This window comes from Carex rostrata, chromosome 11, assembly GCF_964058835.1.
Source record: "Carex rostrata chromosome 11, lpCarRost1.2, whole genome shotgun sequence".
Taxonomy (NCBI): Eukaryota; Viridiplantae; Streptophyta; class Magnoliopsida; order Poales; family Cyperaceae; genus Carex; species Carex rostrata.
This window is the reverse complement of record NC_135928.1, coordinates 3,596,950-3,620,384: the sequence shown is the minus strand read 5'-3', so window position 1 is coordinate 3,620,384 and position 23,435 is coordinate 3,596,950. Positions and strand designations below refer to the sequence as shown.

At 33.8% G+C, this 23,435-nt stretch overlaps 2 protein-coding genes across 3 annotated transcripts; one reads left to right on the top strand and one right to left on the bottom strand.

Moving 5' to 3' along the window:
* Nucleotides 1–356: 356 nt before the first annotated feature.
* On the bottom strand, nt 357–6,104 carry GPS1 (geranyl diphosphate synthase 1). 2 transcript variants are annotated; one of them, XM_078310436.1, is made up of 12 exons: nt 5,708–6,104; nt 4,836–4,916; nt 4,666–4,752; nt 4,355–4,423; nt 3,973–4,104; nt 3,457–3,543; nt 3,020–3,091; nt 2,698–2,783; nt 2,410–2,542; nt 2,005–2,094; nt 1,397–1,495; nt 357–764 (listed from the first exon to the last, which is right to left on the bottom strand). In XM_078310436.1, the coding sequence occupies exons 1-12, from the start codon at nt 5,825–5,827 to the stop codon at nt 585–587; spliced, it is 1,236 nt and encodes a 411-aa protein (XP_078166562.1). In that variant the 5' UTR covers nt 5,828–6,104; the 3' UTR covers nt 357–584. The 2 variants fall into 2 exon arrangements, with proteins under 2 accessions (XP_078166562.1, XP_078166563.1); XM_078310437.1 differs by lacking the exon at nt 357–764 and adding an exon at nt 1,029–1,169 and having other exon boundaries at nt 1,284–1,495; nt 5,708–5,985.
* Nucleotides 6,105–12,211: 6,107 nt separating this feature from the next.
* On the top strand, nt 12,212–19,962 carry FUG1 (Translation initiation factor 2, small GTP-binding protein). Its single transcript, XM_078310804.1, has 12 exons — nt 12,212–14,165; nt 14,680–14,712; nt 14,812–14,925; nt 15,446–15,595; nt 15,782–15,880; nt 15,978–16,040; nt 16,360–16,515; nt 16,625–16,690; nt 17,180–17,416; nt 17,721–17,996; nt 18,949–19,137; nt 19,404–19,962. Exons 1-12 carry the CDS (start codon nt 12,606–12,608, stop codon nt 19,560–19,562), a joined length of 3,102 nt encoding a protein of 1,033 aa, XP_078166930.1. The 5' UTR covers nt 12,212–12,605; the 3' UTR covers nt 19,563–19,962.
* Nucleotides 19,963–23,435: the final 3,473 nt, after the last annotated feature.

The following is a 23,435-nucleotide window of genomic DNA, read 5'->3' as shown; positions in this document are numbered from 1 at the left end:
GAAAAAATTCAAAAAAATTTAATATATACAATTAAAAATGTTAAAACCATGAGATATTTTATGAGGATGCCTGTGCACCTTTGAGTTGCATTAAAATCCTCCCGTCAGAAACATAGGATTAACTATCCAAAATAAAATGTGACAAAGCCTATCAAACAAACAGGGAGATCTGGATCCTATATTTTTCAGTATAAAATACATGCTAAATGCGAATACCCAGCGAATCAACGCTGACAAAACAGCTGACAAAACAAATGAACAAACACGTGGTAAAGGATTTGAGTTCATGGACCAAGAACTTTGAAACAAAATTAACCATACGAAATTAAATAAATAAATAAATATAAAGGCCTATATCTCACAATTCATAGTTTTTATTGCATACAGCCCCAGGAAAGAAAGGCCACAATCTTTGATCTCAATTTGAATAAAAACAGACTGGTAAGAGAAGCTAGTAACTTCAGCTAGACTTGATGTTGCTAACAAAACTAGATTTTTCAATTTCCGTGTAACTTGCACAATTCCAAAAAAGAAAGAAATTTCTAAATCATAATAAATAAAGTAATATTTCTCCATTTTCGGGGTTATTTTTTTCTCCTAATAGCTCGATCAGTTAGGTCAATGAGTGCTGACCGAGACCGCAAGACATCCTCGTCATCACTGTCAGGGAGAGCCTCGATGGCTTCCTTGGCACGATAGGCATGCTCCTCTGCCAGCTGTCGAGCTTTCTCTATCCCTCTGCTCTTCCCCAAGTATTCTAAGGCCTATTCAATGTTTGATATGTTACTTGAACAAAATTCATACGAACCATTACAAGCTCGATAAGATCAACAAATGTGGGAACACCAAACCAGGGCCAGATAACGCCTATTCAATGTTTGATATGTTACTTGAACAAAATTCATATGCAACATACAAGCCTGATAAGATCAGCATATGTAGGAACACCAAGCCAGGGGGCACGGATTCAAACATGAAGGCAGGCATTTGTTATTTACATGGTATATGAGGTACACAGAAATCAAAATGTAAAATAAGATACACTGTGATAGTATATCTTTTGAGTTAGCATAGCATGCTGGATCTAATACAGGATATCCATCAATAAAAATATCTACAAAAAATATTTTAAACAAGTGCTTGTATTAATTTATACAAAAACAGTATACCTGTGGTTTGCCTATTAATATCATTTGAGTTAACATTTTTAATGAAAATTGCTAGTGGTCATTTCGCCCACTGACCTTAAAAAAATGCATGTCTTATTGTTTGAAAGAACATACATAACTTTCACAGCCAAATCATCTGATCCTTGAGTACTTATTTTTTGGAAAAAAATTGTATGCTGTGCATATGCAATAATTTGGGATGAAATGAGAATTGTGATAATGCTCACCAAGTCAACATCAGCAGGATCATCAAAGCCTCGATCAACAACTTCAACAAGTTGAGGGAATTCTTCCATTGCATATAGTATAGGAGCAGTTACAATTCCCTTTACCAAAATTTCTTTAGTTAGTTTCTTAATATTATAGGAGTTCTTTAGTTTGATATAGCAATATAATGGTATCCAACTGTCAGGTCAGGCAGCAGTACATAATGGTACATGCTACCTGCTTTTTGCATTTGTCAGCACCGCTAAGAGAGCTTTTATTCTATTTTCTATTTCTGTCTTGCATTTTAGCTTCTTTTTTCCTTTCACTGATTTGCCCAGGCTTCCATAAATACCAAGATATAGCCTCCCATTCTACCCAACAAGGAATTAAATATGAGGCTTCTGTATAATTTTAATTCTATGGTAAGGCATACAGGTCCTAGTTCAAATTTTGTGCTGCTATTTTTTCATCTTCATTGTTATCCTTTAATTGTACCATGTCTCACTCTGGTATGGTACAGGTGAAAATTGGCAAGGTTTGCAACCCTGATTATAAAGTGAGTAACAGTGTTATTTTTCTTTTTAATATTAAAAACTTAATAATGCTTAAGCTAAAATAGTGAGCTTACATGTCGTATGTCAGACAAGACACCCTTTCCAAGCACATCCTTGTTGCCGGTGAAGTCTAGTATATCGTCAGTTAACTGGTATGCCAGTCCCTGTTATGCCTTCAACCCAATTAGATAGACAACACTATGCGCGCACACACACACATATATGTATGGAGTACATCTTAGAAGCAATGCTTTCTTTATATCCCTATTTTAACAAAATCAATCATTCACTTCATATTGCTGACTTAATAAGCCCTCTTCATCCTTAGGCAGTAAAGCATGTACTTCTTTGATTCATATAATATGCCATATGGGGTGCATCAAAGGGAAGTTCATCTAATAAGGCCTTAACCAAATTATTCGGGTTGGGCCGAAGCATATCAACAAATATTTGCATTGAGAAGAAGTGGACACACTAACCAAATTACGGCCATATTCATAAGCAAGCATAGATACTTCAGCAGTTTGACCGGCAAGAATTGCAACTGATTTGCAACTGTTTGAAATCAATGAAGCTGTCTTGCAGTACGTCTTCTCCATGTAGTATTCCATACTATACTACCAAACACAGGAACCATTTTGATATTAGACCCTAGAGACTTTGAGATTGTTTTAATTAATAATAAGTAATAAAATTCAACTTCAGAATTTATTTTTTCTTCTCTTTAAAGAGGGGAAGGAGAGAGAAGTGATTCAGCAATAGTTTACCTACGGCGCTGCTCAGAAGTTGTTGCCATTTGCATAGTTTCGCCAGTGACTAGGTTTTCTACTACTTTCGCTAGTAGCCCTACAACCTATAATTAAGTATAGTTAAAAGACATAAGACAATAAATCTAGACGTCATGGTAAAAAAAGAACACAATATCTGAGGAAGAAACTTGTTCATATTTCTGATCTCTCAAAGTATATCAATTGAAGTGATGCTCTATCTCCTTTAGGTACTCCCTTTCTACCCCCGTGTCAGCCTTAGCTGAAACCGAGTTTTGGACCAGCATCTCTCAGATATTGAAGTATACAAATAATTGAGTACCTCAGTATTTTTCAGATCAGCGAGCGCAACACAAGCCTTTGATAGGAGGAAATCACCTGCCAGAACTGCAAGCTGCATAATAATAGGAAAAAAATATTGTGATGCTTTTAAAAGACTAAAATGTAGAAATAGCAAGGTAAATACCAATTTTTTTATCTATAAAAAAAAGAGAGAGAATTCCACCCATACAATCAAATTTTGATTTATACCAGGACCGCTGAATTATTCAGCGGTTGAAATCTGTTTTATCATTTTAACAAATACCAGCTCTCTCATAACTCAGATTTCAAGAACTGAATAATTCAGCGGTCAAACCGTTTCGGCCGCTGCATAATTCAGCGGTCCTGGTATAAAATCTAAATTTGCGAAATTAATGGGTGGAATTTTCTTTTATTTTTATTTTAATGCTACCGATGGAAAAAATAGGAGGTGAATACCTTATTCCCCATGAAAAAGTTCAAGGATTCAACACCACGTCTTTTATCAGCGTCATCCAGTACATCATCGTGAAGTAGGCTTGCCACCTGAAACAGAGACACAAAAAATGCTTTGGAGTAAATAAATTTTTTCTTTATTTTTCTTTTTTCTTCTATCTTTTGCAAAAAAGGACGATCAATTTGTACTATTTGCATGAAAACCCTAGATCTAACATCAGGAATTGAATAAACTTGGTATAAAGCAATAAAGAACTACCATTATTCCCATATACAAAATTCAATATAAAGCAATCCTGTACTTGAACAGAATAATTCCGTTTGATAATTTCTTAAGGTCGGTGGTTTCTCTGTGGCTCGCAAATACTGAAAATCAAGGAGTGTTTTTGCATGGTAAAATGAAAAATTGAAATTACTCTTAAGGTCGGTGGTTTCTCTGTGGCTCGCAAATACTGAAAATCAAGGAGTGTTTTTGCATGGTAAAATGAAAAATTGAAAATTACTCGTGACAAAACTGACATGGATCATTTCAGTAATTTTGGCGACACTCTGCTGCCGTGCTCGCAGCCCTTCTGATAGGGTGTTAAATACTCCTTCAGCAGTGGATTGAGATATCGGCATATTTAATGCTGAAGCCATGAGCAACAAAACCTAAATTTTTATCGAACAATTACTATTAAAGGGAATTGTTTATGGGTAAGAAATAAGCTAATTGACTTATGCACTGCATGAGTTTTGATTAAGTGTGTTATAAGGTAAGGTTGTTTTTCTAAGATGCAATATATCACAACAAAAATAATATTCTTCTTCAACAAACTGAGATTACAAACACATGAACCAAATAGCAATTCAATACAACATCAGTGAGAAATAGAAAAATAACTGTCCCAAAAAATCTTACTGTGGGTCGGAATTTTTTTCCTTCAGCTCGCTCAAAAAAATATTTTGCGGCAGATGCTAGCTTGGGGGCCTGAAAGTGTAATGTTTGAATGTCATAAGCACAATATACCAGTATTGTAATGCCTGATTAACTTTTTTTTAATTATGTGTAATTGGAATCAAAAGTTACTGTTTATAATATAGAGAAGCCCGGGCAGCCTCAAGTAAACAATTCAAGGTGGAAAAATCAATGTAAACAAAACTGGATCCAACAGTACCCAACCAGTACAAACCAAAATTTAAGCAGCTAACACTCCAGTATGACGAACATACCTTTTTGTGAATTTCTTCAGCAACCTGTTCACGAAGGTTCTTTGCAATGAGAGATAACTCATCAGCCACTAGAGAGAAGGGATCCTCCTGTGACAGTCATTTAAAGTATAACACTAAATTTCATGGAGAAAAGATATCTACAATACACGTAAATTAAGAGTAATATGTACCACTGATCTGAAGCTCCTGTGTGGGCGAACCTGATAACTGACGTCATGCAATCCACACAAAATATGGCGGTTATAATGTACCTAAGCATAAAAGAGAAATGAAAGAGCACATAAACATATTAAACATAAAATTATAATTTCAATTCAACTCACATGAGCAAAAGATGTCTGACATAATCAGTGGACATTGTCACAAATTAAGTGCAATTAGTGGATAAATAGAATAAAAAAACTGATAGCTCAATTAAGTGCAATTAATTAACAAATTTCTGCTCTATAACCATATACTGAAGGAATCTTAAGAAAATTAATCAGAAATGCTACCTAGTTGATTTGTTTATGAATGTGGACTGGTACAGCTCACGGAGGCAAAGTTTGACTTCATTGACAGATTCTTCTAGGTAATTAGTATTAGCTACTCTGTATGGTTTCATTTGTATGAATGAAATCGGTGGATAATTTCCACTTTTATAAAAAAAATATATATATTAGCTACTAATTTGACCTGAGCTTCTTTTGAGCATATTTTCCATTTAATGATATGATGTAATTACCATTTGAATTCAACACAATCATCCTCTTTTCCAAACTTGAGTAACTAAATAAAATGATAAAACAATCCAAGCACATCCATTTGACCATAAACCTAGACAACTACAGTCAGCTAAGTTGACTTTTTAATCAGAGATCAGTTATGTACTCGGCAAACTATTAATTCAGCTTAACCATAGTTTGATACAAACTTTCTATACAAAAATCCAAAACAAGTATCAGTAATGCAGATGAAGTACTGCCGCAAGTTGATTGACGATCCATATAACATATTATAAGAATCTTGTGAACAAAAACAAGTAAATTTCAAAGGCATGCACCTTAGGTCGAGTTTCCAATTGATTGATCCCGACAAGAGCCTGAGAGTAGAACCTCTGCGCACAGCGGCCATGCTCGTAGAATCTTTCCAGTTTCCTAGCTAGATTCCACCTAGAGTACATCCTCCGAGCCACCCGAGAAACGCCTAGATCTAAGGATCGATCACGCGACGCGATTTTGACTTGAAAATGGAGGGAGGGAGAAGAGAAGCCAGAGAGAGACAGCAGCGGTGCTTGGTCTCTCCAAAAAAAATATTTTGCGCTGTTGTCTGCGAACTCCACCGCAAAAGAGGAGCGAAGGCAAAACACCAAAGGGTTTTATTGTCAGATCGACTCCAATTCATACCGTACTGGACATGTCCAGCCATTAGATCATTCCGAGTTCTGACCGGCTTTTGGGAACTTTGTTTTCACGCACAATGCTCCGATGCATGCGATCCTTTCGACCAGCGTAGGAAATGCGATCTTAAATTTAAGCGGGATTAACGAACACTTCGTTCAGTCAAATCAGATTAAGAAAAAATATTAAGGAGGTAAAATGATGTTGAGAAAGTTTAATTAAAAAGAATGTGTTTTAAGAAATGGAACAAGAGAGCTTAAGGTAGAAATTTGCAAAAGGTAATCATCGCTTAGAAGAGGTTGTTTGGACGAATTAAAGTTCTAAAAAGTCTAAAAAAAATTTTAAAATTTTTAAGGAGAATTATTGAACACCCACTCAGTATATAGTTATAAAAAAAAAAAAAAAAAAAAAACTGAATTTTAACTTTGATTTATCTTTTTGACTATTTTTAATTGAAACAGATAGATCTGCGTAACCATTTGTGCAGAAATTAAAACCGAATTTCAATTTCGGTATGAGAATTTAATATCGAACTTCATCTTCGGTAAAAATGGTTTCTTTAAAAAAAAACTTTGTAATCTAGTTGGTTTTTTATTTTTTTTTATTTTTTGTGATGGTTTTTAAAAATAATTCCACTTTACCTCATCACACATAACAATTAAATCATAACAAAGTACGAATCTCTATTAATATAAATATATTAAGTGTGTAGATGTCCTAATCCGCCAACAATTATAATTAGAATAATTATTTCAATCCCCACACTCCAGTACCCGCATTATACCCCCCATCTCTTAAACAGATTTTAATTTTTCATAAACTAACTTAACTAACTAGTTTAATTAAATTTATTCAAAACACTAGTATAAATACTTGGAAGATAATAAATTAATACTTATAAATTAAGATATTAATACTTGCATGTCTAACTTGATATAACTATATGGAGGGACCACTCAAACTACATGGGGAGAAGAATCATACACGTTTTTAGAGGTGGGTTTTTTTTTTTCAATATCTTCCACATTTCTCACGTTCTATGAGAAATTTTGCGAATCTAAAACCACGAATGTATTCTACGCAATTTTATCTTTCAAATGAGATCCATGATGACGTACTTTCGGATTCATCGTCACACAAGTATTTATACCTCATCGTGCAAGTATTTATACGTATAATTGTAAGTATTTATCCCCAATCGTGGCCCCCGCATCTCCGCATCACATTTCCCTAATCGTCCCTGCGTCAATCTTTCTCTAACAAAAATAGTTGACCACATAGGTATAAATATTTCAGTGCATAGGTATAAATACTTGTAAATGTCAGCAGTGTCATATGTGAAAAATACTTGTGTGATGACGAGCTCGAAAGTATGTCATTATGGATCTCATTTGAAAGATAAAATTGCGTAGAAGACGTTCGTGGTTTTAGATTCGCAAAATTTCTTATAGATCATGAGAAATGTGGATGAGATTGAACAAATAAAATTGGGGGGGATAATGGGGGTATGAGAGTGCGGGTACTCATATCACATCCCTTATAATTAAAAGATGAAATTTCGGATTGAATATTAGCCCTTCGGTCAAATAGTCTTGACTTCTTTCGATTATATGCATCATTTTGATGTTATTTATGTGCATAAATCTAAATTTATTTAGATATGTACTCGCCACAACTTTATTTAGTATGTCTTTTTTTTGGCTCTTATTTCTTGCCATTTTTTAAATGCCATTTAATATTTTTTTTATTAATTGATTGGTCATGTCTTTATTTATTTGTATTTTTTTACACCATATAAGAAATGTTATTTGTCATTTAATGCTCTCGTGTGTTACAACGGAGACATATTATAAGATTAAATATAACATGAATAGACCCTTTTATTTGACATTTATACAAAATTAAAAAAATATTTAAAAGAAAATAAAAAACACAAATGAAAGAAAATCCACATAATAAATAACAATAAAAGAACAACTACAAATGAAAAAACACGGATCAAATATAACGTGAAATTTCTTTTTGAAGTATCATTGTGATTTAATATCTAATTTTCTCCACAAGCAGGACATATTATTAAATGATTTAGAGGATAAATAACATGTAAAGAAACAAAATTGAAAAAAAAAATATGATTAAATGATTCAAATAAAGATTTTCTCTACATATATATTATCGATAGAAATTATTTTAACAATGAAAATGTCTCTACAGATTATTTTTCTACATGAAAGTTCTAGATATTCTTCATCTTCTCTCCAAATCGGAAATGTGTGATTGTTTCCATTAACACAAGATTTGCTATTCATCTATTAACAAAGATATAATAGCCATAAACAAAATTCAGAAAGATATGATTGTTTATATTTTTATTGTCGAAATTATAGAGGAAGAGGAGAAATGAAACAGAGGAAACAAAGAAATAATTTAATTGCAAGAATCGAAGCTAGCTGCTGTAAGGAGAAATAAGGAAACAGATCGCTAGGAATTCATTCAATTTTAATTGTGACAAACTATGTAACAGTTTGTGTGCCGAATATGTTTTTAACTAAATTTTAGACTTCTACACATAAAATAGATGTATTTAATAAAAAAACAAACAGGTTATGTGATTGGAGGGCTGATATTCAATTCGAAAATTTATCTTTCAATATCCGTCGTTGATGGATCAAAACAACTACGTGCATAATATAAGAATGAAGATAAATCATAGAGAGAGGGGATGATGACCCTTGTAACAATAACAAGAGTCGTAATATGATAACACATGATGCAATGTATAGGCATTTTTGTGCATTGGACTGGACTATAAATCACTAGATTCAAAGTCTAAATAACCGATTCAAACCGTTCATCTTGTTCTCCATACTAATATGTGTTTGGAGACCAAATTTGATATTTTTTGGAAACTTTTTTAGTTTTTTTTTAGATTTATTGAAAATCGCTATTTTTTATGGTCCAGATTTGTTTTGAAGAGCAACGATTTTCAATAAATCTAAAAAAATAATAAATTTCCAAAAAAATATAAAATTTGGTGTCCAAACACATTAATATGGAGTACAAGATGAACGGTTTGAATCAGTTATTTGGACTTTGATCCAATGTAGAAAAATGCTTATGCATTGCAATGTATGGTAGCCTCACACACACACACACACACACAGAGAGTAAGGCTATGTTACTTTGCGAATTAAAGAGCTGTTTTAATTCGCGCTCATATCTCTAGTTTCGAAGTCCAAATGGCCGATCCAAACCGTTAGATGTTTAATCTATATTAAAATGTGCTTGGAGATGAAATTTTACATTTTTTGGAATTTATTTACTATTTATTAAGATGGTTTGAAAATCGCTGTTTTTATTAAAATTACGCACCATTAAAAAACAGCGATTTTCAAACCATCTTAGTAAATAGTAAATAAATTCCAAAAAATATAAAATTTCGTCTCCAAGCACATTTTAATATAGATTAAACATCTAACGGTTTGGATCGGCTATTTGGACTTCAAAACTAGAGATATGAGCGCGAATTAAAACAACTCATTTAATTCACGAAGTAACATAGCCTTACTCTCTCTCTCTCTATATATATATAGCATGGTTAAATTGCTACCGGTAGCACTTCGACCTAAGTTCTTACGGGGTCATATCTTCGTATTTGATGTTCAAACAACAAATCCAAACCGTTAGATGTTCAATCTATATTAAAATGTGCTTGGAGACCAAATTTTACATTTTTGGGATTTTTTTTACTATTTATTAAGATGGTTTGAAATCGTTGTTTTTTAATGGTGCAGAATTTTAATAAAAACAACTATTTTCAAACCATCTTAATAAATAGTAAAAAAATTCCAAAAAATGTAAAATTTGGTCTCCAAGCACATTTTAATATAGATTGAACATCTAACAGCTTGGATTTGTTGTTTGAACATCAAGTACTAAAATATGACCCCGTAAGCACTTAGGTCGAAGTGCTACCGGTAACAATTTAGCCATACTATATATATATATTTATCTCTTATTTCCCCGCAAATATAAAAAGAATGTTTAAAAGCTCACATGTATGCTATTCAAAAATGAGTTTTTACAATTATTGTATGAGAATATGTTGGTCTATTTTTTTATTATTGAATACTTTTTTTTTCATTGGTCTATTACAACGCACATGTACGATATTAGTTTAGATTACATTTCTCGTGAGAAGATCCCCCAGAGGGTATCTGGCAAATCTGGCAAATCTGTTTTAATTAGATTATAATGTATACCAAGGAGTTTTAATGGATAAATACATCTAAGTCTGGATAATTAAGGGGTCTGAAAGAGAAGGAATCTAATCCCAATTGTTTCAATGTCATATCGGTGTCAATTAAATCAAATCTCAAATAATTATTTTAAATTTTGTAAATAATAAAACTAATTGATTGGATATACTATCCATATCATATATCACATGCATATAATAATTTACATTATTTTGATTTTATTTTGTTATGCATCAAAAACCATCAAAATTAACGGACCATTTTTTTTGGTGATTTAACTGCTTTTCTTAATGGCTATCGAAATAAGGTCAAAATCTTACAATTTTCACAGGTATGCAGTTGAAAAAAAATAAAAAAATCTAACAATTTAAATTTATTAATTTAAACACGACTTAAAAAAAAATACTGTTGAGCGTCAATGATCGTTGATTATATCAAGTATTATCGCTGAAAGCACAAAATTTTAGACATGTATAAAATTAAATAGTGAAAATGTAAAATATGAAATTTTTAAGGTGATATCAGTAAATCGAGTAGCAACGAAACATGTATACAAAATTCAATTGCTCGTGGACGCGCCACCGCCACATGACTACATGAGCCCCCAATTTCGTTTGATTAGTTCACAACTAGAAACGGACACCTCCATTGTTCTAAACTGGAGAGAAGTCGAGTGTAAACGGCGGCGCCCTGCTGACGTCGTGTCAGTTGCCTCCTCCATGAATTTAATGCGGATAGGCGGGTACGTACAAAAACAATTACTTTTTATTTAATTTCGCGGCCCAATATACAGCCCAAATAGGCCCAGTATAAATCCTACCTATTGTCCTACGGAGATCTCAAGGAGTTCTTCTCATCCAATCAGAAATCTTATCGCGTTAACTTGACAAGCCCAAAGAGATCCACGTGGACCTCAAGGGTTGCTGCTCAAATGACGTCAACTCTCCTCTAGAATTCCTGTAAGAATAAATGGCTGAGAATTTTCAAGTTTTCCATAAATTAAATTGGGTTTTGAGGATTATAAAATGAAATTAATATAATTAGTGTAATTTGCATTATCATTTGAATAAATACTATTTTTTAAAATAATGGATGAGTCTAATAGGATTCATTTATAAATTAAAAAATATTTATACAAGTAGATTTTAATGATGTAATTATTGGTTAAAACTAACAAACCCCTCATAAAAGACATAAACGACACAACCACACATTCTACCATTTAAAAAAAAAAATATATGTAACATAACAATCATCGGCTTTACATTCATTACTACAGTTACAATCATATTATATTATAACATGCGATCTAAACCATACCGTTCAATTTCACACGATTATTAAAAATCTTCTTAAAAAGTCACATCATGTCATAGACATTTTAATCCAATTAATAAAAAATAAATTACACGTCGTGGTTATGCTATCGTTAAAACTATAAAAACATGTATGTACTACAAAAATAACATTTAATCTCAAAATCACAAACACACAATAGAACCTAATAATAAAATGTTAGTAGAATTTTTAAAATTATGCCACAAAAAATTGCTAACAAATATCTGAATGATTTTTTTTATAAGTTATGTGTACTTATATTCCTGAAAATTGAAGATAGCAAACAAATCATTATTGATGATAAAAATGATCTGAATCCATATATATGTATGAATGCCGAATTGATGTTTTTATGATTGGTATGTATAAGTTCAAATCTGATTTTTTTTTGTTAAATTACCTTGTAAAATATTCACATTATTGTTTCCTTAATCTGACTTTTCTATTGAGCAAATAGAAAATGTTACATCCTCTCAAATTGCAAAACTGATCAAGAATTCCAGCGAGAATTCTAGAGGAGTATTGTAGCGTACTCAACCTCCTAAAACCCCATCCCTTCTTTCCCACCATACACTACTCGCAAAAACAAAAACAAAATAAATTAAATTTCGCAGAAATGAAACATGAAGGAATCAAGCCCAGGCACTCAAATCTTTCTCTTGAAAAATTTTAATCCACAACTTCCCTGTTTCTAACAAGGCCGTCATTTTCTCCAGTTTCCACCATTCTCTCTCTCTCCCCGTGCAACAGGAATGAGCTAACTTCTCATATTGCAATAGAGGCACTGACAGCTATATCCACCCCTTCTCGTTCGAATTGCTCAATCTGCGCCAACCCTGAATGAAATTTTAAAATTTGGTGCATGATTTAGTGCAAGTCATTCCTCCATTAAGAGCGCGAAGTTGATCTCTTTGACCCTTTTTATGCAAGTTCAAAGAAATAACCTGTAAGATATATAAAATTGATGGCGTCTCCAGCTTCCCTCGCTTCACTGGGAAGCGTGAGGCCAAGCCCATCAGGAATTTTTGATGTTGGACCCTCGAATGGAGCTGTACCAAGAAACCGGCTCGTGTCTCGGGTCAGTTTCACTACTCTATATGCGAGATGGTCGTATGCCCGTGGCGGCGTGTGCAATTGTATGGTTAGTACTGGCTTGGTTGAAGATAGTGGAATTAAGGTTTCTTCAAATTCTGATTTAAGAGAAACTAGCAATGGTAGTACTAGTACTAGTACCAGTAGCAGTAACCGTAGTGGTTTAACTAATGCAGACTTTGGCTTAAAGGCAGTTCCTAAACCAGCATTAATACGGCCTAGTACTCCGGCTCCTGTGCCACCACAAAGACAGCCCGTCGATCGAAAAAAATTGGCTCTCTCGTTAGATGAGGCACTGGAAAAGGTTGAAAAGCTCGAAATGAATACTCCCCCGGTTCAGCCTGTTACGAGAGAAGTCAGAAATAATTCAAGGAACAATGTTTCATACCGACCAGGTTCCAGCCAAAGGGCTGTCAATACTCCTGTGAAAAACCCAAATGCGTTTAAGAGCGTGTGGAAAAAGGGGGAATCAGTTGCCCCTGTGCAACAAAAGGTCGTGAAGGAAGTTCCGAAAGTTGAGATCAGGAGAGAGGTTCAGATAGAACAAGTACCAGAAAAAGAGAAAGACGAAGACGAAGAGGAAGAGGAAGAGGAAGAGAAAGAGAAAAAAACTACTATGATGCAGATCCCAAAACCTGAACATATTTCTGCCACCACCTCTTCCTCTTCGGCAAAACTACCACCCATGGTTTCTCCAATGCGACCTCAAGCCATACCAAAATTACAATCAAGACCATCAGTCGTTCCCCCTGTCTCCCCTGCTCGCCCTGCTCCCCCTGCTCCCCCAGTGGCACCAATACAGGTACAAAAACCAGATGTCCCGAAAGAGCACAAGGGCCCAATACTCATTGACAAGTATGCAGCCAAAAGACCAGTGGCTGATCCCCTCGATTCAGATGAAGAACAGTCGGTACTTTCAACCAAACCAGCAAAGGGGCCTCAGAAATTCAGACGGGCTCCAGCTGAACAAACCCGCCGAAAATCAGATGAGAAAGGTCGCGGGGGCCGCAGGCAATTCCAGGACAACATAGATACAAATGAAGGAACACCAGCTAAGCGCCTGAGCCGCCGGAGAAGGAGGACGATGTACAGGGAGGCTAGGGAGCAGGAGGAAGAGGAGGAGGAGCCAGTCAGGGCTGAGATAATAGAGGTAGGAGAGGAGGGGATGCCATTGGATCAGTTGGCAGAGAGCTTAGCAGTGACAAGGTCGGATTTGAAGCATTTTATGTATGTTCGGAATATCAAGGGTGAGGTTTTGGGCAAGGACGCGGTGAAGTTGCTGTGCAGGGAGTATGGGGTGGAGGTTTTGGATGCAGGATCAAGATTGACGGAGATGGCCAAGAAGAAGGAGGTGTTGGATGAAGAGGATTTGGATTCGTTGGAGACGCGACCGCCGGTTGTTACCATCATGGGTCATGTTGATCATGGCAAGGTGGGTCATGGTGTGATATGCTGACAACATTGTATCTTTTTTTTTTTTGTGGATTTAGTATAGTTTGTCGACTATGATTTAGGGATGTGAGATTTAATTGAGGCTCAGGAAAGCAAAGGTATCTCCGAATTACCCTAATAAGGAAGGTAATATAGGTGACAGGGAGCAGGAGTGCTTATACTTCTGTCGGTTCAGGTGCCTGTTGTAACTGCTGCTATATGCTGGCGTCAGGGTAGTATGGTAATTCTTGGTACAGTACCTAAAAAGGTGTTGTGTTGACGACCCTTTGGACCTAGTCTATGCATGCATGCTCTGATTAGGAACAAATTTTTTGGTCATGAGAAGTTCAACATGCATCTCTAGTAAGACCAGTTTGAGTCCGAAAAACAATTGATGTGGTATCTATGCCCAGCTTTTAACTTTGCACGGTTGAGCATTCACACTGAGGATATATATAGCTGTTAACTTAGTCTAATAATTTTTTTTGCTTCTTCTATTTTTTTTTTTTGTGCAGACCACTCTCTTGGATTATATCCGCAAGAGCAAGGTACTTCTGTCTACTCAACATGACAGAAAATTTATTCTTTTCTTTATTAATATTTCATTCATTTAAGAGAACATTTATGCTGAAAGTAGAGATTTGTAGGTGGTGGCATCTGAGGCAGGTGGAATTACACAGGGTATTGGTGCATATACAGTTATTGTACCAGTTGATGGTCAACAACAGCCTTGTGTATTTCTTGACACACCAGGCCATGCGGTACATACCACAGAACCTTATATTTATATCCTTCTTTCTTTTTACACCTTATTTTTTTAAATTATAGGTACCTCCAAAACTACATTTGATGTCTATTGTTAAATAATGTGGTGTATTGACAACTACCAACTAGGACAAAAAGACTAAAGCATATGAAAAGTTTATTACCCATGGGTTTCAATGAACATAAATTATTAAGCAGATGAGATTTTAGATATACTCCTAAATTGACCCAACTTAAAGAACATGCTAAGAAAAGGAGGAGCAAGTACTGTTGTTCTTCTGCAAGCTTAATCCTAATCAGCTTCTAGATGTAGTGGGCTGATAATATGTCATAAAGAAAACGTGTTTAGTATCAAAAGCTAAACTGTGTAAATGATGATGGCTATTGTTAATACTATTTTTATCTGAAGAATTGGTAGGATTACATGTTTATTTGTAATGGTGAATTTTTTCTACATTTTTTCATTGTTTATTTAGTAGCAAAAGTTATAGTAGTTTTGTCTTTTTTCTCTGACAGGCTTTTGGGGCAATGAGAGCTAGGGGAGCAAGGGTGACAGATATTGCAATAATAGTCGTTGCTGCTGACGATGGGGTCCAGCCGCAGACTCAAGAGGCCATTGCTCACGCCAAAGCTGCTAAAGTACCAATTATCATTGCTATTAATAAGGTATCCTGATATTTCACCAGCTTGTATCTTAATCACGTCAAAAACAAGATAAATAAATTACAATAGAAAAGTCTATTGACTCAAAAAACAAATTACAAAAACCACAGTTGAATTATTGCTACTTTAGAAACAGTTATTATGTGTTATCTATTGCCAAAGTACTCATATTTCAATTTTACTTTTCAGATTGATAAAGAAGGGGCTAGTGCTGACAAGGTAATGCAAGAGCTTGCAAACTTTGAAGTAGTACCGGAAGCTTGGGGTGGAGATGTGCCTATGGTTAAGGTTTGGTTTAGTCAAAATATTTTGAAAAAAAATTATTGTGTTGGAAGTTTGTAAATCATCGACTAATTCATGTGGTGTTTAACAATTTAAAATTCAGATTAGCGCTCTCAAGGGGGAGAACATTGACGAATTATTAGAGACTGTCATGCTAGTTGCTGAGGTATATAGTTACCGCACTTTGCTTCTTTTCAAGAACCATGCAGTGCTGAGGCCTTAAATCATTGTACTGTAGTATAAAATAAATCAAGTGATAGATTTTATCACAATATTTCAGATAAAATGAAGAGATAATGTTTTAAATAAATATCTTGGTGATTGTATCTTGTATAATTACCCCATGAGCTTTTTTCATTCGACTGCAAGGAACTTCTTAAGATATTAATTGGAAAAGGTTCCCTATTTTGCTCATTTATTATTTAAGACACTCAAAGCTATTGCATGACATTTTTTTGTTTTTTTTTTTTAAATCTTGTTTGAAGTTACAAGAGCTAAAAGCAAATCCTCATAGAAATGCAAAAGGGACTGTGATAGAGGCTAGGCTTGATAAGGCGAAGGGACCTGTTGCCACACTAATTGTGCAAAATGGCACTCTTAAAAGAGGAAATCTTGTTGTTTGTGGAGAAGCCTTTGGAAAGGTTTGTTTAATGCCTCGTGTTAAAATTTTTAATTCTCAAAGAATATGAAGAAGAAGAGAAGTGAAAGGAGGTTTATTCAGAGATCATATGAAGATTTTGAAATGAACAGGTACGGGCTATGTTTGACGACAGAGGAAACCGAGTTGACGAGGCAGGACCATCTTATGCTGTTCAGGTACTCAGACTGAGTCTCTTCAATGGGATTGTAAAAAAATAAAATAGCATTTGTACCTTATTTTGTTATAAAATGCACAAGAGCAACTCCCAGTTTTGGAAGGTCTGGGTGTCATGAGGATGTTTTTGAATTTAGTTTATGACTGGTTTCTAGTCTGTACCCCTCTGAAACCTAAAAGTTTCTAGTATTTTATCTATTTTGAAAAAAGAAGAAAAAAGTAAAAGCACTTCTATAAGTTGCTAGTATTTTATCTACTCCTCGTTCCTCCATGTCCCCTCTCTACATTGGCAAGTAAAGAGGAGGCTAGTGTTGGTAAAATTTCCAAAGATTAGGACTTGCGAGGAAATCATGGTATTTTTATGTTTTATAAGATTATGTCAAAAGAGCACATGACATACATAAAATGATGCATACGAAGGTTCTCTAAGGTAAACATGATGTATTGCTAAAACATAATTATGCCATTTTTCTTCTTTATTTGTTTGTTAGGTAATTGGTCTGAGTCATGTACCAGTAGCTGGAGATGAATTTGAGGTGGTGAATTCGCTGGATGTCGCGCAGGACAGGGCCAAGGAGTCAGCCGAGGTATTGAGGATCCAACGGATGAACGCTAAGATTGGGGAAGTCAAGGGCAGCCTCTCAGCATTCGCCTCCCGAGTTTTGGGTGGCAAGCAACAGGGGCTCGATAGACACCAACTCAATATTGTTCTCAAAGTAGATGTTCAGGTATGTGTGTGTGTAAAAATGCCCCACTGCCCCTGTCACTCCCGAGTCCAGGTCCTCTGAAGCGACTCAAATTTTGAGTTTAGATCCATACCGTCTGATTAGAATTCTGACCAATCCGGCTTGAGGTGGTATGCACGGGGCCTCTTTAATATTCGTCCCAAAGCAGATCCGACGGTCCAGATCTTAATTCAAAATTTGAGTTAACTTTAGGTGATATAAATTCATCACTCCCTCTTCACACTCTATGCACCAATAATTTTCTCGAACAATTATATTGGTCGTTAATGAAGCTTTGTATTTCTAGGGTTCCATTGAGGCCATAAGGCAGGCAGTTCGGGGCCTCCCTCAAAGTAATGTAGATTTAAAATTTGTGCTCCAAGCACCTGGTGATGTGGCAACCAGTGATGTTGACCTGGCGCTTGCCACTGAGTCGGTCGTATTAGGATTCAATGTAAAGGTGCCTGGACCCGTTAAAACTTACGCAGAGAAAAACCATGTGGAGATACGGGTCTATCGGGTCATATATGATATGATAGATGGATTACGAAATGCCATGGAAGGTCTCTTAGAGCCTGCTGAGGTAAAAAGTGCACTTGCTATACCTGATGCAAATTTTCTTTTTTCATTTGCAAAACTTAATGTATATTCCTGAAATTTCGTTTTTTTTTTTTTTTTTTTGTGTCCTCCTTTCTGTCTTTAATTGAAAAACATCATATTGTTGAGTAAGGATCGTTATTTCGTAGGAAAATATGGCCAAAGATGTCTGTAATACACGTGTTCACTTGCAGAACAAGTAAATTACACAAATGGCCCTTAAAGTAACACTCATTTTCCACCATGATCCTTAAATGTATCAAATGGACTGTTGATTCATAAAGTTTTTGTTGTACCAAATTGGTCCTACCTTCAAAAATAATACTTTTTTTTTGGTCATGTCGGTGTTATTTAGCATTGCAAATAATGTTGATGTAGTCACAGCAACAATGCAAATATGGTACTAACATTAATTAGGCATTACATATCAATCAAATGAATACTAGTTATGACATGCGTCACTATAAATTAATTAAAAAGAGTGTTTATGTGCATCCTCACCTTGGATATTATCATGTCACATATGCTAATGTGAATTAACATTTACTATTTTATAATACCAGCAGCTTCGATTTTGTACAAATTGAAAACTTCAAGGATCAATATGATACTTCCGAATCTTTTAGGACCAAATGGAAAACAATGAATACTGTAAAAGGACCATTTGTGTCATTACTCTTGCACTAGTATTATCATTCATTTGCTTATAATTGTACCATTTCATTTTGCACAAGTTATTCATTCATGGAGTACATACCATCGCTTTATCATACCAAGTGGTTCACTTATTTACATGGTCATAGTTAGTCTCTTGTTTTTTGTGTCCCGGAGGTTTGCATAGTTTATGTGTTCTATTTCATGGATTTGAAGTTGGTGGAGTTTTATTTTGGTAATTCTATATTTGAGGAGCTTATTCTTACAATTTGCTGTGTCATCAGGAGCAAATACCGATAGGTATGGCGGAGGTGCAAGCAGTATTTACCAGAGGCAGTGGTAAGGCTGCAGGATGCATGATTACTGAGGGAAAACTCATCAAAGATTGTGATATACATGTAATACGAAAAGGGGAAACAATTTACACAGGAAAGATCAACTCGTTGAGGCGGGTTAAAGAGGATGTGAAGGAGGTTAGTATTTTTCTCACATTCAAAGTCTTTTTTTTCAAGTGTCTACTTGTGTTTGAGCCATTTAATATATGTTTTCCACCTAATTGGTGTTGTATGATTGATTTTGATGAAAGACAAGTTATTGTACCTCATAAATATGCAGCATGTTTTTACCACCTAGAAGAACCATTTTTTTTTTTTTTTGGTATCTTTCTTTTATCCAGGAGCCTGAACCTCATTTCTTGATCATTGGTACATTTTGACTCCTCTCTCTCTCTCTTCAATAGATGAGCGTCGGACTAGAATGTGGTATCGGAGTTGATGACTTTAACAACTGGGAAGAGGGAGATATAATTGAGGCCTTCAGCACTGTCAAAAAGAACAGAACTCTTGAGGAAGCTTCGGCAACTGTTGAAGCTGCTTTAGTTCAAGCTGGTCTGAAATGAAATATCTAAACAAAGAAATGACTGAAGAGTCGCAGGTTGCGAAATCTGCACGGAGTGTAGAATGAATTGATCCTCTTTCTGGTCAGTGCTTTGAGATGACACTCCAAGGTGGTTGAGATTTACAATTGAACATAAATTTTTGGTTCTGATATTTATAGTGATGGATCCAGATGTAGTTATGTAAGTAGATTTTTTTGCCCTTTTTTTAGTTTCTGTTTTTTATTTACATTTTTTTATTGGGGGGTAAAGAAGTACCTTAATGGTAGAATAAAATTTCATAATTTGTACCCTTTAATAATTTTTAATTCTTTTGGATATCACAATTTATATTTGTCTTTTAAACATGCCTGTATACAAAAAATACGAAAAAAAGTGTAAAAAGGACGCTGATTTTTTGTTCTTTTCTTTCTGCCAAGTTTTATCTATGATGGTTACTCTTATTTCGATTCTAATTATATTCAAAATACTCGGAAATAAAGCACACAAATAACCCCGACATTTTTTTTCATTAATATCCACTTTTAACCAAGTTTTGAGCTTTTTATAAAAATATTCAATTCGCTGTATTATATAGCAGATCAGATATCGGGATTTTTCTAAAAAATAAAAAATAAAATAAAATTCCCAATCCAATATAATGCAGCGGATTGGAATTTTTTTTATATATATATTATTTTATTTTATGGTTTTTCACCGAAGACTCTGAAAGTTTAATCTCTGATAGCCCTAAATTATTTTTATTACAAAGAAGTTCGATTACATATATTTTATTGAGGAGGGTTCCAATGCCTCATTTTTTTTATACCTCATCATGCCTCATATTTTATATCTTCATTTTCTTCATATTCAAAGTCTAAATTGTCGATCTGAACCGTTCAACATGATATCCATACTAAAATATGGTTAGAGATGAAATTTTATAATTTTTGAAATTTTTTTACTATTTTTTAAGATGGGTAGAAAATCACTGTTTTTTGAACGGTTCAAAAACAGTGATTTTGTACCTATCTTAAAAAATAGAAAAAAATTCCAAAAAATATAAAATTTCATCTCCATGCATATTTTAGTATAAATATTTTGTTGAACGGTTTGGATCGACAATTTGGACTTTGAAAACAAAATTATAAAATATGAGATATGATGAAGTATGAAAAAAATGAGGCATTGGAACCCTCCTCTATTTTATTTTATTTTGTGGTTATTTTTTACCGAAGACCCTAAAAGTTTAATCACCGTTATCCCTAAATCACGCTAATTACGCTAAATTGTGCTAATTATGTTAGATGACACTAATTATGTTAAATGACGCTAATTATACTAAAATACGTTGAATTACACTAAAATACGCTAATTATACTAAAATATGCTTAACTGCACTAAATTACGCTAATTATACTAAATTATGCTAAATATACTAAAATAGGTTTAATTGCACTAAAATACGCTAAATTACGCTAATTATGCTAATTACTCTAAATTATGCTAAATTACACTAATTGCGCTATTTACGTTAAATTACGCTAATTATACTAAATTACGCTTAACTACGCTAAATTACTCTTAACTACCACAAAATAAAATAAAATATATGTAATTGGACTTCTTTGTAATAAAAAATAATTTAGGGCTATTGGCGATTAAATTTCTAGGGTCTTCGGTGAAAAATAACCACAAAATAAAATAAAATATATGTAATTAAACTTCTTTGTAATGAAAATTAATTTAGGGCTATAGGCGTTTAAACTTTCTAATATATATCTAAAACATTTCAATTAGTCTAATTGGTTAAATTTTTTTTCCAATCCGCTATATTATATAGCGGATCGGAATAAAAATCTAACCCGCTATATAATATAGCAGATAGGGGATTTTTATAAAATGTTCAAAAACTTGATTAAAAATTAATATTTATATTTAAAGTTGGATATTAATAAAAATCACGGCAAATAACCACGCAACATTATTTTAATATGGAGATCATATTAATCAATTCAGATCGACTATTTAAATTTAAAAAATAAAAATAAAAATATGAAGTATGGTTGAAATATAAAAGATGTAACTAAAAGAATATAGACATTCTCAATCCTTCACTTTTTAAGCTTTTATTATAGAGGTCATAATTGAAGGAATACCAAATTTATCAAGATTTTTGTCTGTTTTTAAAAAAAATTATGACTATTCCACTAGCTGAGCTACAGTACTATACTATCAGAAAAATGTAGAAATTCTCAATCCTTCACTTTTTATTACTTTGGATGGAAATTTTCTTTACATTTTATTTTATTTGGATAGAGGAGTGTGGGAGCCGTGAAAAAGAGAAGGTTAGAGAAATGAAATTTTATGAGTAATTCTTATTTAATTGAAAATTTGATGGGATGGTCAATACAATAAAGATTAATTTTTTATCATCCTCTAAAATTTAAACTTGTCTTTTATTGCTCAGTAATTTTATTTGACGAATAAAATTTAAATATAATAGAAGAAAGTAAAATTAATTATATAAAAAATAAATATAATAACCTCTTCCCCTTTCCTGTTTATTCTCTCGTTCTCTTTCACTTAGTCAATGATCCAAACTAATTCACATCCTCTCAAGTGTCCGAGGGAATTTTTTACAATTAGTGGATTCAGACCGTTCTTTTTAACTTTGTACGAATCTCAAATCCCAATAATACTGCCCTTTCTGCTTTTTTTTTATTAATAGGAAAAATAAAAAATAAATATTTATAATAGGGTACAATTTCGAAAAATAGAAACAACGTTATAGTTCATAACATTCAATTAGTTCAATCGTTAATGATCACTAATTAACCAAAAACACTGTAGTTGGACATTATAGACCATAACACCCAGCTACAGTGTTTTAGTTAATTAGAGATCATTAGCAATCAGATTAACTGAATGTTATGGTTTATAACGTCCAGCTACAGTGTTCTGGACGTTACAAATCATAAGGTTCTTCCTATTTTTCAAAATATTGTGAAATTGTTCCTCATTATTGATATTTTGTTTTTGTTTTTCATGTTTATAAAAAAAAAAGGTTGCCCTTTGCGCTAGCTCGAATTCCAAAGCATTTGACAGTTAATCTCAAACCATAAAGTGAGGGACATTTTCGTACAATACTTGAGAGGATATAGATCCGATCCAAATAGATGTTCGGGTTGTGACTTAGGATGACAAAGTTGTAAAATTGACCGATATTGTTGTTGAGACAGATAAATTTTGCTGAAAATCACTAAACTTTGTTCTTTGTTACGAATTAGTTATTTAAATTTGATTTATTTTAATTAAGTCACTAACTTTTCGTTTATTCTAATCAAGTCACTCTATATTTTTTCCATTCAAAATACTAACATAATATGTCAATTCCATTCAAAATGCTAACAAAATATGTTCATTCTATCTAAAATACTAACCAAATAAACATATTCAGGCAAAAATCATAACAACATAAATATATTTCGTTAACATCTTAGATAAAATAAATAATAGAATGATTTAATTGGAAAATAAATAAAAAGTTGAGTAACTCAGTGGAACAAATCAAATGACTAATACGACAAAAGAGTAGTCCGGTGAAATTCTGGGACCGGATCCGTATCCTCCCAGGTACCTGACTCAACAGAATTGAAATGGACGGTGTAGATTTAATTTCTGCCGGTGGGTGATCGGGATAGCATTAGGGGGGAGTATTATTTGTGCTTTGAGATGCGTGCCGAGTTAAAATTTTCATTTTCGGACCGTCCGATTCAATTCTACTCAGTCAGGTAACCTGAGGGGATGCGAATTCTTTGGGACCGTAGGTTTCGATCTGACGGCTGACATTGCTTCATCCAATGAAAACATAAATCACCTACGAGCTAGATATTG